The sequence below is a fragment of the Pelodiscus sinensis genome, chromosome 21, assembly GCF_049634645.1.
Source record: "Pelodiscus sinensis isolate JC-2024 chromosome 21, ASM4963464v1, whole genome shotgun sequence".
Lineage (NCBI taxonomy): Eukaryota > Metazoa > Chordata > Testudines > Trionychidae > Pelodiscus > Pelodiscus sinensis.
The window spans coordinates 4,849,294-4,863,691 of record NC_134731.1 but is presented as its reverse complement, the minus strand read 5'-3'; the positions used below and the strand labels follow the sequence as shown (position 1 = coordinate 4,863,691).

Genomic DNA, 14,398 nt, shown 5'->3' with positions numbered 1-14,398 from the left:
TGGCATCCTCTATTATGCAGCCATGATTCACACAGGCTTAAGTTAGGTGACTAGGTGACTGTAAGAACCTATTTGCACAGGTGACTTTTCACACAGGCACAGCTGGATGTTAGCTCTGGGAACCATTGTAATAGATACAAGCTGCAGCTGCTCTTGTGAGAGGTGTCAACCAGTTTAACCCTGAACTGTCTAGTATCTAATCCTGTGTGTTACTCACACTGATTTGGTGTGATACAGGCAGCTTCCCTAAAAATCAGGCATGTTTACAAACTCAGCTATAAACAGAGAACAAAATGTCATATACATCACAAATTACAAGGGAGATATTCTCTTTCAAAACACATGTGGCTCCACTTGTGTTTGGGGAGAAGACAGCTGGAAGCTTGGAAGCTAACCCCCTCTTCTTTCATCTGTGAACACACAGCCCCATATAGGTACCTGTAGTTCAAAACCATGTCTCTGGTGATACCTACAAGTTTAAAACTTTAACTCAGGAGTCTTGCAGCCTGTGGGATTGCCAACAGAACATGGAGTCTTGTATACTAGAACAGGATACCATACTCCAAGAGGCTCTGGGAGACAGACCCATAGTCTCCTATAGACAACCACCTAACCTCAAGATGATTCTTACCAACAACCACAGGACATACCACACTAATACCAACCCTGGTACCTTCCCTTGCAACAAACCCCGTTGCCAGCTTTGTCCACATATTCATTCTGCTGATACCATTATTGGACCTAACCAAGTGAGTTATAAGATCAAGAACACATATTCCTGCGCATCCAGAAATATAATTTATGCTATCATGTGCCGAAAGTGTCCGTCTGCTATGTACATTGGACATACGTCTCAGACACTTCGCCAAAGGATTAATGCCCACAAAACAGATATCAGACAAGATCACAAAGAAAAAACTATTTCTTGCCATTTCAACCAGAAAGGACACTGTCTCAACGACTTAACCACCTGCATTCTGCTACAAAGACCTTTTACATCTGCACTTGAAAGGGAATCCTCTGAACTGTCATTCATGTTAAAATTCGACACTCTCCAGGGGGGATTGAACAAAGACCCCAACTAAAAGGGTGTCACAAGGAGGAAGGAGAAAATTTGTTCCTCTTGGTTTCTGAGGACAGGACAAGGAGTAATGGGCTAAAAGTGCAGCAGGGGAGGTTTAGATTGGACATTAGGAAAAAATTCCTAACTGTCAGGGTGGTCAAATATTGGAATAAATTGCCAAGGGAGGTGGTGGAATCTCCCTCTCTGGAGATATTTAAGAACAGGTTAGATAGACATCTGTCAGGGATGGTGTAGACGGAGCTTGGTCCTGCCTTGAGGGCGGGGGGCTGGACTCGATGACCTCTTGAGGTCCCTTCCAGTCCTATTCTATGATTCTACCTTACCCATTACCAAGATAGCTTCCCCAATTATCACCTCTAATACCATTAGCTCACAGACATCTAACTTCCCCACCTCTAATATCATTAACTCATAGACACTTACCTTCCTTCCTCCCCCCCCCCCCGCATCCCCCTTCTGTTCTGAAATGTGATTTGTCCTTTTCATATGTGTTCATTTTTTTAAATTGTATCCTTTGGTATATATGGTTGTGACTGTTTTCTTCCACTATTTGATCTGAGGAAGTGGGTCTGGCCCACGAAAGCTTATCATCTAATAAACCATCTTGTTAGTCTTTAAAGTACTACATAGTCCTGCATTTTGCTTGTTCTTATCTGATGGCTTTGTGGTGACTTCTGGGCAATGTTCTCTTTAATTTTTCCATCCATGTGCAGAATAAATTTTATTATGTGCACTGAGGAATGTGCAGATGTGCACCCCCAGTAGAAACGCACACTGCTGGCTGTGAGCGCTCTGCTAATCAGCTGGATGGCATTTGACTTTTTCCTGGGTGACTGCCTAAGGACTCATCTTACAGGGAATACTGCCTGGGGGTCATTTCAATTCTGACTTGGGTGTTCCCTCAGCAACAAAGTTATTACTAACTGGACCTTTTGTTGGCCTCTTTGGAGAATTAACTCTCTTCTCACACTTAGAAGTGGTCCTCTCATGAGGACAACATGAGGAAACTCCAACAGCCTTTTTTATACCCTATTCTAGAGATAAACAAAAATAATTCAGCATCCAGAACCCATGACTCAACACTTACTCAGTTACAGGGCCTCCAGTTAAAAAAAAAAAGCCATTTTTTAAAAGCAAAACACTTGAGCTAACAATCTGAACGGAAGATAACTGAGTTCAAATAGAAAAAATCTGGAAAAAAATAATTTCTAACAAACTGTTCCCTGTCCCGATTTTTCTCACTGAAATGAAAAACCCAAAACCAAACTGTTCTGAACAGACATTTTGCAAAACCAAAATGTTGATTTGAAATTAAATATTGAAACAGTTTGGTTAGAAGGTATCAAACAAAACTTTTTGACATTTCCAAAAGCTCTCCCTTTTTGTCCAGGTTTGAGAATCCGTTTTAAACCAATCTTTCTGGGGGCCAGAGGACAGTTGATAATGATTTACTATCATTAATGTTTATAAAACACTTTGGTGATGTTGGGATGTTAAAGGTTATTAATATTACTGCCTATTAATGGAGACTATAAATGAAGAGAGGTTGGTTATTGGTGACCTTCACTTACCTTTCAAAGAACCATGGCTACTTTCATATTAGGTGATGTAGATAATTTATTTTAAAAGGAGCCAATAGAGAGGACATTTTTATTTTTCCTGTGGTTAGAACAATCACCTTAGGAACAGAGATGTTTACTGGTGATAATCGAGGGGTTTTACAACTGCTTTGGGGATTTGGACATTGAATTCCCAATAATTTTAATTGACATTAGTGTCCATGTCCCTTAGACATACAGTTACCTGTATGCTAGGGATGTGAGCATATAATCATTTAAACGAATAACTGATAAACCTCGGTTTATCAGTTAATCCAAATGAGTACACTCAATTCTCTCCCTTGCTGCTTCTGACACAGAGGCAACAAAGGAGGGAGGCGGGATCCACTGCCCATGGGGAATCAGTTTTTAATCTGGCTTCCCATGAGCACCGGATCCTGCAGAGCCGCCTCTCCCCACTTCCCTCCCTGATGCTGCTGCTGAGACAAGGGGCTGCTCCAGCTTAGCTGGGCTGCTGGTTAACCACTGAAATCCCTAGTCTTTTCCCAAAACATCTCACCTTAATGGTTCAAATTCTCCACAGTGTCCCTGCTTCCACACTCCTGGAATGGAGAGCATAGTTCAATCCTGCAGGAACCTGTAACAAAGCCCATTCTCACAAATGAAAACTGATAGAAATGTAGCCGTGTTAGTCTGGGGTAGTTGAAGCAAAATGCAGGACAATGTAGCACTTTAAAGACTAACAAGATGGTTTATTAGATGATGAGCTTTCGTGGGCCAGACCCACTTCCTCAGATCAAATAGTGGAAGAAAGTAGTCACAACCATATATACCAAAGGATACAATTAAAAAAAATGAACAAATATGAAAAGGACAAATCACATTGCAGAACAGAAGGGGGATGCGGGGGGGTGGGAAGGGGGAGGAAGGAAGGTAAGTGTCTGTGAATTGCTGATATTAAAGGTAGGGAGAGTGGGATGTTTGTGAGTTAATGGTATTACAGGTGATAATTGGGGAAACTGTCTTGGTAATGGGTGAGAAAGTTCAAAGACTTGTTAAGTCCTTGTTGGCAAGTGTCGAATTTTAACATGAATGACAGTTCAGAGGATTCCCTTTCAAGTGCAGATGTAAAAGGTCTTTGTAGCAGAATGCAGGTGGCTAAGTCATTTAGAGAGTGTCCTTTCTGGTTAAAGTGGCAAGAAACTGTTTTCTCTTTGTGAAATGAAAACTGGGGCTCTTGACCTTTGCTGAGGAAAGCCAGAGAGCAAAGGAAGGAGAAAGATATTCCTTTCTGTCAGCCATTATTACCAATAATTATTTATATTGCCATAGAGGACAAAACTCCTATCATGTACCAGGACTCTACTGTGGTAGACTCAAGAGGCAGGAATGCAGAACAAAGACAGTCGCAGCCTCGGAGGAGTGCACCACCAGCCAACACACCACCAGCTGATGAAGACGACGACAGCTGTGTCTGATCCAAGATCAGGGACATACTGGGAATTATAATTCTATTAGGAGGAGAACAGAGAGATTAAAAACTCTTTCAAACACAGAGGCTCCATTCCTCCACTGCACCTGTGTGGTCCCAAGAGATGATCATGCTACCCCAGTGGAACTGGCCAGATGGCATTTCCTCAGCAAGTAACAATTAAGAGAGCTGATAGAAAGGTGGAGTCTGGATCCAAAACACTTTTTCTCCAGAGTGCATTTCAACAAACAACTCAGCCAGGCATCTTTCTATAAACCGATTTTCACACTTGAACTAGATGAAAACTTCAAAGGCATGGAGGATAAAAAATAATAAAACACAGGCTTTCCAGCCTGAGAGAAGCCCACAGCACTTTCAGCATGACTAATATTTTCCATGTGAAATAATAATCCAGGGAGATAAATTTCTCATCATGTACGTGAGTTATGAATGACAGGTGAGCTCAGAGTGCAAATTCACCTACTATTATATAACTTTATATTACAGTGTTATGTTTTCATTGCTTCCATGAAAAAATACAGTTGCAGCATATATTTTAAGTAAAGACGTTCAGATTTCAGCCAAGATGCTAGAAAGCTCTCAATCCTAGATGTGATATGCAAAATCCGTCTTTATTTTAATACATCTAACATCGATTTCCTTCTACATGGAGGCACTAGTGAGATCAAAGAGATTTACAGATCATATACATAAGGATTCAATACACTCACCACTGGAGCTGAGCACTGCAACTGTTTAAAAGGCCAGAGCTAAAGGTTAATACTATTCTCTCCATCCATTTCAACTGCCTTTGGATGAAGTCCTACTAGCAAGAGCAAGCGTTAAATAAGTGGGTCCCAGTGAAGAGCCAGTTGAAGTGAGAGGATGTGGTTAGGTAGCAGGTAGATATCCCAAACTGGAAACTAGCCAAGAATCTGAGGCAAACATCTGAGTGTGGTTAAAGGTACTTCAGTTTTGCATCCTATTGGAAAGGCAACGTTTTTGCATTGCTGGTGCCATGCTAGGTTCAAAAGAAGGAATCTTATCTACAGAAATACTCCCATCAATCCCTGCAACATTCACTGCAGGTCTCCCATCCAAGCACTGACCAGACAAGACATGGCTTTGCTTGTAAGATATCAGATTCTTTATATTTTTGCCAAGTTAAACCAAGTTCCATTTAGTTTTACAGCAATGTACAGATGCATTTCTGCCCTCCTCCAAAACTAATCTTCAAAGAGAGATCTGCAACTCAGCAAGACGCAGTAAATAAGGTATGTTTAGCAGCTTTAGGAATTATAAGGTTAAAAAAATTGCAGCTCAAACCCCAAGTTGATAAATTACAAAGCTTATAATGATGAATTGCTATAGGGCTCTTCATCAGCTATTCAAATCCAGGCAGCTTATAAATCAAATGTCTGTCACCAAAAGGCTGTGATTGATCCCTGCAGGAGAAGTGTGCAAATGAGGGACCTTGGGAAATAATTATTGTCTCGATCTGCTAGGGAGAACGAGCTATAAATGCCCTATCAGGATTCCTATCTGAAGAGCACAGGTGACTGCTTGATACAGGCCAAAAGGAAAGATCTGTGTTGTACCTAATTATTGATATTCTGTGATAAACACTTCCCAGGCCTAGGATAGTCTGACAGATTTGCTAGCTACATGGGCTGGCAATTTCAAAGAAGCCTGAAGAAAAGTGTTTAGCTTCCAATTAATTTCAATGAGAGCTGGGCACTTACCTCCCTTCAGCTCTTTTGAGCATCCCAGCCATGCCTGCTTGCAAAGATTTTATGCAACTAAAGCTGTGTGTCTGGTGATTGCGATGAACATATCACATCTATTCTCAATTGGTGGGGATGTTGGTGCAATTCAGGATGTGTCTGAGTGAAGGTGCACAGATTTAGCTGAAATACAGAGGGCCGGATTTTCTGGAATGCTGCACTTTGGCTATTCGTACCCGTGCAGAGTATGGAGTGGGGATTTCACTGACTTTCCCTTTCAACAAATTGCATATGTTCTCTCCCTTTCCACACATGGATCCAGTTAGTACAACTAAAGCTTTCTTTCCAAATAATGAGCTATACGACCAGTGTTCCATCTAAGCTGCGTTCCTGTGCAGCCACTCAGGAGAGATTCAAATGCCACCCAGCTGATGAGTAGAGCATCCTCTATGGATGTTAAAATGCATTTAAGTAACTGTGTAACTGCTAAAAATTTCAGGGGTTACATAGTTATAAGTGGGGCAGCAGGCCCAGCTCCCTCCTGTCCTCTCATAACTGCTGTTTCTGATACAGAGGAAGCAGTGCTGGGAGTGGGAGGGCAGGCAGCTCCCCACGCATATCAGGAGCCTGTGTGTAACCATGAATGTTAACTAATGACAATGGGAAAAATTTACACATGGATGAAAAAGACTAGAGGGAACATTGCATATGACCCTCTCCACCTGCATCTCCATTAGATGTCCCCAGGGTTACACTTACCTTAGTGTCTTGCGAATCATATCCTCATCCGTGATGCCATAGTAAGTGAGGGTCTCATTCCAGGTGGGATTCAGGGTGTTTCGCAAAGTTTTTGTTCTTAGTTTATTGGCCTGGAAAAAGCAAATAACACACATGTTTATTCTAGCATATCCCAGGTAACTGCTTTGGTTACAGAATGCAGATGATGAATACACCTTGGGAAAACAAGCATAAGCCAAGAAACGTTGAAACATACATGACCAGTTCCCTGCGAAGGGGGAGGGCACATGGCTCCTGCCCTCCACCCCTACTCACTGTAACAATATGATTTTTCTATAGTCATATTGGAAGGCCTAAACCAAAGCCTTCTTCTGCAGCCAGACTGAAGAGCAGCAGCCATTAACTGTAAAGCCTGGAGTCATACTCACATTCCATCTACATTGCATTAAAATAGTGTCACACCAGGCTGTGAGAAGGAGACCTTGTTCTAACAAGCACCCACTATCACCAGATAAAGAAATAGATATCAAGATAGGTAGAGAAAACTTAGTTAATAACATTGCATCTGGCAAGAAACTGGAATCCTTATTCTATGATTATTGTCCCCACTTTTCTATTTTTTTGTCTGTGTGATCTCTATCGGGTTAGTAACTGTTTCTGTCTGCTGTATAATTAATTTTGCTAGGTGTAAATCAATCAAGTTGGTGGAGTATGATTGGTTAGGTAATTCTGTTACAGTATGTTATTGTTGGGGTCAACATTATGATTGGTTAGTAAAATTATATTAAAATAATTGGTTAAGGTATTGCTAAGCAGGACTCAAGTTTCACTATATAAACTGTGGTCCAAGAAGAAGAAGAAGAAGAAGGGGAAAAGCAGGAAGAAGAAAGAAGGAAAAGGGAAAGGAAGAAAAGAACGCCAAGAAGAAGGAGGGAAGACCTGGAAGAAGAACTCACCTCCAAGACACAGCCTAAGACCAGAGCCATCAGGACTCCTCTGCATGACTGTGATGTGCAGCAGCTAAGATCCACCGAGACTGACCTTGCCTGGCCAACAGGGGAAGTCTGCCTGTCTTTATCAGCAGGGCCAGGTTCCAGAGATCTGCGCATGCGCAGATTGCCGGACAGCGCAGCTAGCGAGTGGGGCTCACCGTGGTTCGGCGAGCCCTGTTTATCAGGATTAGTGAACACAACACTATGTGCTTACCATGTGTATTCTGCTTGCTTAGAAATTGTCAATAAATAGAGAATAAGAATATTACTGTGTAAGGGCTCTTTCAGTGGCAAAAGATCCTGCAAACCCACAGGAAGTTACACCCGGAGCCCTAGGAATTAGGTAAGGGGAGGGTGTTTAAATTAACAAGGTTGCACCTTGAGCCCTAGGAACTGGGTAAAGGTGTGTGTCCCTAAAGTGTGGAAAGAATAGAGAAATTTGTGGGGGTCACCACCGGGGGGAGGTCATATGGCTCCCAAACCCCTGGTACAGGGGTGGGGAGAGGCTGCGTGGCTCCAGCCCATCAGAGTACTGGGTAAAGAGGAGACAGGGCAGCTGAGGGAGGAGAGACGGGCTGTGGGATGCAGAGGGATGTGATGATGTCACTCTGTCATTCCACGGGAAAAGTTTTTTTATCTATCTACCTATCTAGAGAGAGAGAGAGAGATAATCCATGCAACACCCTGCAAAATAAGCAGCAAGATCATGGGCAGCTTGTAAGTCAGCAGAAACAGATCAGGGATTCCATTTGTGGGAGGAGGGAGGAAGAATCAGCTCAGACTTATTTAAAAAAGAATACGAACTTGCTGGTCTGGATGTTTATTTGCATTCCTGCATTTAATACAGCTACAGTTCCTGGCAGACTCAGAATCATTTCCTGGATACACATTTTATTAGATTTGACAGCTTATTTTAACCCCAGGTCTCAATGTGGCCTGTTAATACAGCATTAGATTATATGGTAGGGACATGACACGGTGTCCTAGCAGAGGGACAATTACCATGCTAACAAAGCAAGAAGAAACTAGAGACACATGTCAAGGTTCGGAATGGCTTGCTACATCTCGCACACTACTTTCAAGAAGCAGCGCCAGAAAGCACAGCCTTGGAACCAAAGGGACTTCAGCAAAAATGTCTCACAGGACTAGCCTGGGCAGGAGGGAAAACACAATGGACCCCAAGTAGCATAGCTATACACACGGCAGTGCCCTCCCACCAGTTCCAATGCTAGTGATCCAATTTTCTCACAGACAAGGTTTTGACAGCTGGAAAACCTCAGTCCAACTCCTGCAAAACCCTGTCAAACCAATGACATCACCTTGTGCAGCAGGATACTACAATGCCATTCTAAACAACTCTTCAATAAAGCCTTTTCAATAAAGCACCCGCACCATAACTGAGTGTCACTAATTGCTGTGCCAGGACATCAGATTCATTGCTGAAAAAAGTGACCATCCCGATGTGTATATTTTATTAATGCACCAAGCTGCTTCCAAAATCCATTGTTTGAATGGATTTATTCTCCTTTTTTGCTCTTCTCTCAGTGCACGTTATTAAATTGTTGCTCATTCATTGCAAGGCCTCATGGGAAGTCTGCTCCACCTTGTTATGAGTGCTGGCCACATTCTAAGGCACAGAAGTTCTCGATACCTAAATGATAGGCTGGAACAGGCACTAAGAAGCTTGCTGGAAATGTGTTCCAGCCACTCCCAAAGGAGCTCACCAGAGCATCTCAGCTGTTTTCTGCCTATGAAATGGGCCAAGACACTGGCTTGTTTAATAATCTCTCAGCATATAAATAAATCCTAAGGAGCTTTGCCAGAAAACAGGCGCTCAAAGAACCCATTTTCTTACCCCTTGGCTGAACCTCTTAATGAAAAGGTTGCCAGATCATTCAGTCTGCTCCACAGTTTGAATAAACCCAGGGGCTGCCAACCTAGAGGCCAAAATTCAGCATCTGAGTCCAAATCCTGATGGTAGGTAATTTGTACTTAGTAGTCCCATACCACTACAATGAAACAAGAGGCTGTCTTTACCTGCAGCATGGACCCCAGACAATTCTACTGACCAACAGCATGTTTACAGGTCACAAACTGGAGAACAGAGAAAAGTCACATCAAGAATCACCTCCCCAGCCCACTCAAATTGGCCACTGTATTGGCACTTTCAGTCCTGGTGCCCAGGACAGAAAGGCAATGGAGATGGTACCTACCTCATGTGTAAATAGGATAGTAACAAGGATGTATCTCCAGCTTGCAAAGGATCCACTGCCACACCCACAGTCTCCCTTAGGCAATTTTACTGTCCATACTTAAAACAAAACAAAGCCAGCTCCTCAGCTTCCTCCAAGCTACAAACCCTCAAGGATGTTTCCAACTTTACCTTTCAAGTTCTCACTGTCCTGCTGCTTCCTAACTCTGACTCACAGGGTCAGTCTCTCTCATTAGTAGGTCTGCCCCCACACACCCCAGGCATCCCCTTTTAAAGCCTAATCTAGGTCAGCTGATGTGGCATAGGTACACTGGCCTTGCTCCCTCTTAAAAGGCCAATGTCATCCTGGATGTAACAGGTGGGATCACAAGGGTCCCCTTGGGATTATTACCTGGTGTGCTCGTCATGCTACTGAGCCAGTCAACCTGCTCTCTGGGGTGTCCCACTACCCCTGTCCTGCTGGCTCAGGAGCTCTCATCTCCCCCAGCTAACGCCCAGCATTGGGGTAACAGCCTCCCCCACCTTAAGCAGATTAACACAGACACTGAATCTGCTCAGCTCTGAGAGGGCTCAGCTATAAGGCCACTGACAATACCCAGGAATACAGACCCCCCAAAAGAACCAAAACCCCAAAGAAATCCAGCTTACTCTGTGCAAAAGTTTTATACAGAGAAAGCTTAGAAATTCACCCTCTTTATCAATGAAAGAGGGACATGCACAGTGGTTGCTTCCCCCCACGTAACAATTCTTTACAGGCTTAATTATATTATTTTGTTTATTATCAAAGATATAAAGTAGGATTTAAGTGACTGCAAGTGAAAATGGACAAATCAAAATAAATTACTAAGCAAAATAAGTAAAATATGCCAGCAAATTCTAACATACTGAGAAACTTGATACATGCAAATTCTTACCCTAACAGTTGTTCTATAATCTCTTTCATAAACTAGACAGCCTCCTAACTTGGGCCTACTCCTTCCCCCTGTTCAGTCTCCAATGTTTCCAACAGGCATCTTGGGTGGTAAGTGGCGATAGGTCTCCTGGCATCTGGCCACTCCCCCATTATTTGATTTCCCCCCTTTATGTCCCTGTTGTCCAAGACAGGAATTCTCTGTGCTCAGTTCAAATTTCTCTCACCTTGAGTGGAAAAGTACCAGATCCAAAATGAGTTCCAGGATCGGGTAGCATGGTTACATGTCTTGGTAGGTCCAACTACAGTTGGGCTTACAGGAAAAATAAAACCATTCATAGGTCTTTGACTTTATCACTGAGCCAGTAAGTTCCTAAAGTATCACTAACAGCTTTTACTAGAATGCCTGGACTAATAAAATAGGTTCCCACTTAATATTTCTAACTTTACATACAAAAAAAAAAGATTCATGCACAAAAATAGAATATATATATTCTGAGGATTACAGGCTTTTGAATGACAGGTTACATGATCTGTTTGCATAGATTCATGGAATTATGCATATTAATAAGCCAATTTTCAGAAAGCATGGAGGGGTGTTATGCCTGACAGGGACTCTTTCCCTTGACTCTAGCAGCCCCTTGCACAATAAGCAGGGGACAAATGAGGTGTAGTTTGGTCTGCCACTGTCCATATTGTACCCGTTCTATGGAGAAGAGCCCTGATCCAGCCCTTAAGCCAATACCTAGCTGCAAGCAACTGAGCCCCATTGGCTTCAGTGGGATATGAGCACATGCTGTATAAGGATGATTCTGAATGTCTTTTCTGAAAGCAATCGCACTTGCTTATTTGCTTTGCTGAATCAGGACTGGAGAGGGGACTTTATGCTCTAAGACTGTCAGCCTTGCATCTTTTCTCAGCTCTGCAGTCCTTTTAAACCACCGTTAAGTGAGACTTTTCAATTTGCTCCTACTATTGCCCTTTCAGGGCAGTATTGCCCATTCACATAATTACTGCATAACTCTTCCAATAGTTAGTGCTTTTCTTAAAACACTACTTCGTGGAGTCAGTCACATTAGAATCTCAACTGACTTTTCTTTTGTGTAACTTTCCAGCCATCCCAGTTGCAGAGAAAAGCTTGAAAACGTGGGAGGGAGGCCAATCTATTAAGGAAAAAAACTTTTAAAAATATCATGATACTGGAGAGAAGAGAGGAGCTGGTTTGTAATTTCTGAATACTTGGAATTGACGGTACAGGTTGGACCTCCCAAAACAGGGACTCTCCGGACCACAGATGTTCCTGGGCCAAGGAGTTCTGGCTGGGAGCCCCAGCAGCAAGAAGGCTGGTGGTTCAGAGCCCGGCAGTGCTGGGACTGGGGCCCCAGTAGCGCAGCCGGGGATGTGGCAGCCCCAGTAGCAGGGCTGGGGACACAGCAGCCCCAGTAGCGGGGCTGGTGCCAGAGATACGGCAGCCACAGTAGCAGAGCTGGGGACAGAGATGCAGCAGCCCCGATAGTGGGGCTGGGGCAGTCTGGGCCGCTGGGACTGCAGCAGCCTTGCAGGGGAGGCGGCTGGGGCCATCAGCGGGGAGGGGTGATGCGCTGGGAGGCCAGTAGCAGGGGACCTCCTCTGGTCTAGCAAATTCTTTCATTCAGTACCAGTCAGGTCCCAAGAGTGCCAGACCAGAGAGGTCCAATCTATAGCAGGATAACCAAAACAAAATATATATGCTGCCACTGTATAACCATCGGGAAGAGTAGATGGCACGGTTAGGAAGAATATTCAGCAGAATTTTTTTAAAGTGATGAAGAAGGACAAGAACACGACAAAGTGTTAAGGAAATGGATATGTAAACCATGTTATTTAAAACAATTTCTAGCCAGAGTAGGAGGTGCACGTCCTCAGAAACCCAGAATATGCAGCAATGGCAGCACACTCCAAACAAAGCTTTATTTAAACAATGCCATCTAGAGTAATGGACTAGTTACTTCTGCTGCTCTTTATTTTAGATGAACCACATCACAAGGCTGGATATGGCCAAAGCAAAGGCTGAAGTACAGTGCTGCTGCTGCAAATAAAAGCAGACAACAGAAAAAGTGGAGGCTTTAACCAAGCTTTAGGATGGGATAAATTAAGCCTTCTGTTGTTGTTTTGTTTTTTAATTTTCAAAGGAACAGGAACAAATAATGCAAGACACAACTTGAGAAAAAACATGTTCTGAGCTGGGTGAAACCTTGTTAATAGCCAAGTTAAAACCTCCTTCAAACTGATGTGTGAATTCACCCTCTGCTTAAGATAGCTTGTAAGAAACACTTAGGGAGCAACACCAAAAACAAGGCCTAATAGAGTCGCACCAGAAACCAGCACCATATGGGTTCTGTGACCAAAGGTTGTGAAGGAAGGAAAGACATACAGAAACTGAGAACAGGCAAACCCTAACGAGAGGAAGCTAAGCAGTAGCCTGTGAGCACAGTGAGACTGGAAAAAGCTAGATAGCACATTTTTGGGTCTGTTGGCTAGCAAGGCTTTTTGAGAGGAGGTGGCGTGAGAATTTTCTTTCTGTTCGTACGCATACAAACAAATGCAAGGCAATACTTCCTCGCCCAGCTTGCAGTCACTTAGAGGGGATGATAGAGACAAATACTGCTGCTCGATATAAGATGACATAACTAACCCTCATGCACTGGGGCTGTCATGGCTCAATCCCCCAACCTGACACTATGTGTGCAGAGATGGGGGGCCGGCTAACTGAATAAACTTTGCCAAACCTGTCTCTAATTCCCAGAGACAAATTTATTCAATTTCACTCCCTCTAAGATTAAAAAAACCAACAAAAAACACACACCAACCCCAAGACTGGTTCCTCGCTGCCACCACCCAAGTGATTCCAAGAAAATACAAACCCTTTTCCATGGAAGAGATCGCTTGGGAAATCCTCTCTCTAAGGTAAAGCTCCTCGCCACTCCCACCACAACTCCATTTTGCTTGGAGTTGGGAAAAACAGAGGGAATCCACAGACAACAATGGACTCTGCCCTTGTAACTAGACATGTAGTACTAAAGACACAACAATCAACCAATACCAGTTAATTAGACTAAAAAGAAAACTCTTATAATCAAAACAAAACTACTGTTACACGCATACTAAATTGCTCAGTGTTGCAAACAGGCCCAAACGGGGATACCCCCACCTCTGGAAGACTTCGTGAAGTATGTCTCACCTTAGCACCCACTCATGTGCCTGAATCGAACAGCTGAGTCTGTCCACTAGCCCGTTCCTGGTCCCCGGGAGGTGAGACGCCTCTAGGCAAATGCTGTGGGCTACACACATTTTCCACAATTCTAGGGCTTCCCAGCACAGGGGAGAAGCATGCACCCCACCCTGCTTGTTGATATAATACATGGCCGTAGTGTTGTCTGTCAACACCGCCACCACCCTGTTCTGTAAGTGGGGAAGGAACGCCCTGCAGGTCAGCCTAACCGCCCAGAGCTCCTTGATATTTATATGGAGGGGAACATCCCCTGGCAACCACGTACCTTGCGTTCTGAGGCTGCCCAGGTGCGCTCCCCATCCCACGTCCAAAGCGTCCGTGACCAGTTGCACCAATGGGGACGCTCTGGTGAATCGGACTCCCGCACACACCATGCCCTCGTCCTTCCACCAGTCTAGCGAGTGTAGGCTCTCCTGAGGTATAGTCACCACTGCATC

The 14,398-nt window shown here is 43.7% G+C and overlaps 1 protein-coding gene across 1 annotated transcript in view; it reads right to left on the bottom strand.

The window, feature by feature from the left end:
- DOC2B (double C2 domain beta) overlaps positions 1-14,398 on the bottom strand; it is a 192,921-nt gene that overhangs the window by 93,402 nt on the left and 85,121 nt on the right. Inside the window, exon 4 of the mRNA XM_075904663.1 lies at positions 6,598-6,707. Within this exon, the coding sequence (XP_075760778.1) occupies positions 6,598-6,707 (110 nt within the window). The remainder of the gene's footprint in view (positions 1-6,597; positions 6,708-14,398) is intronic.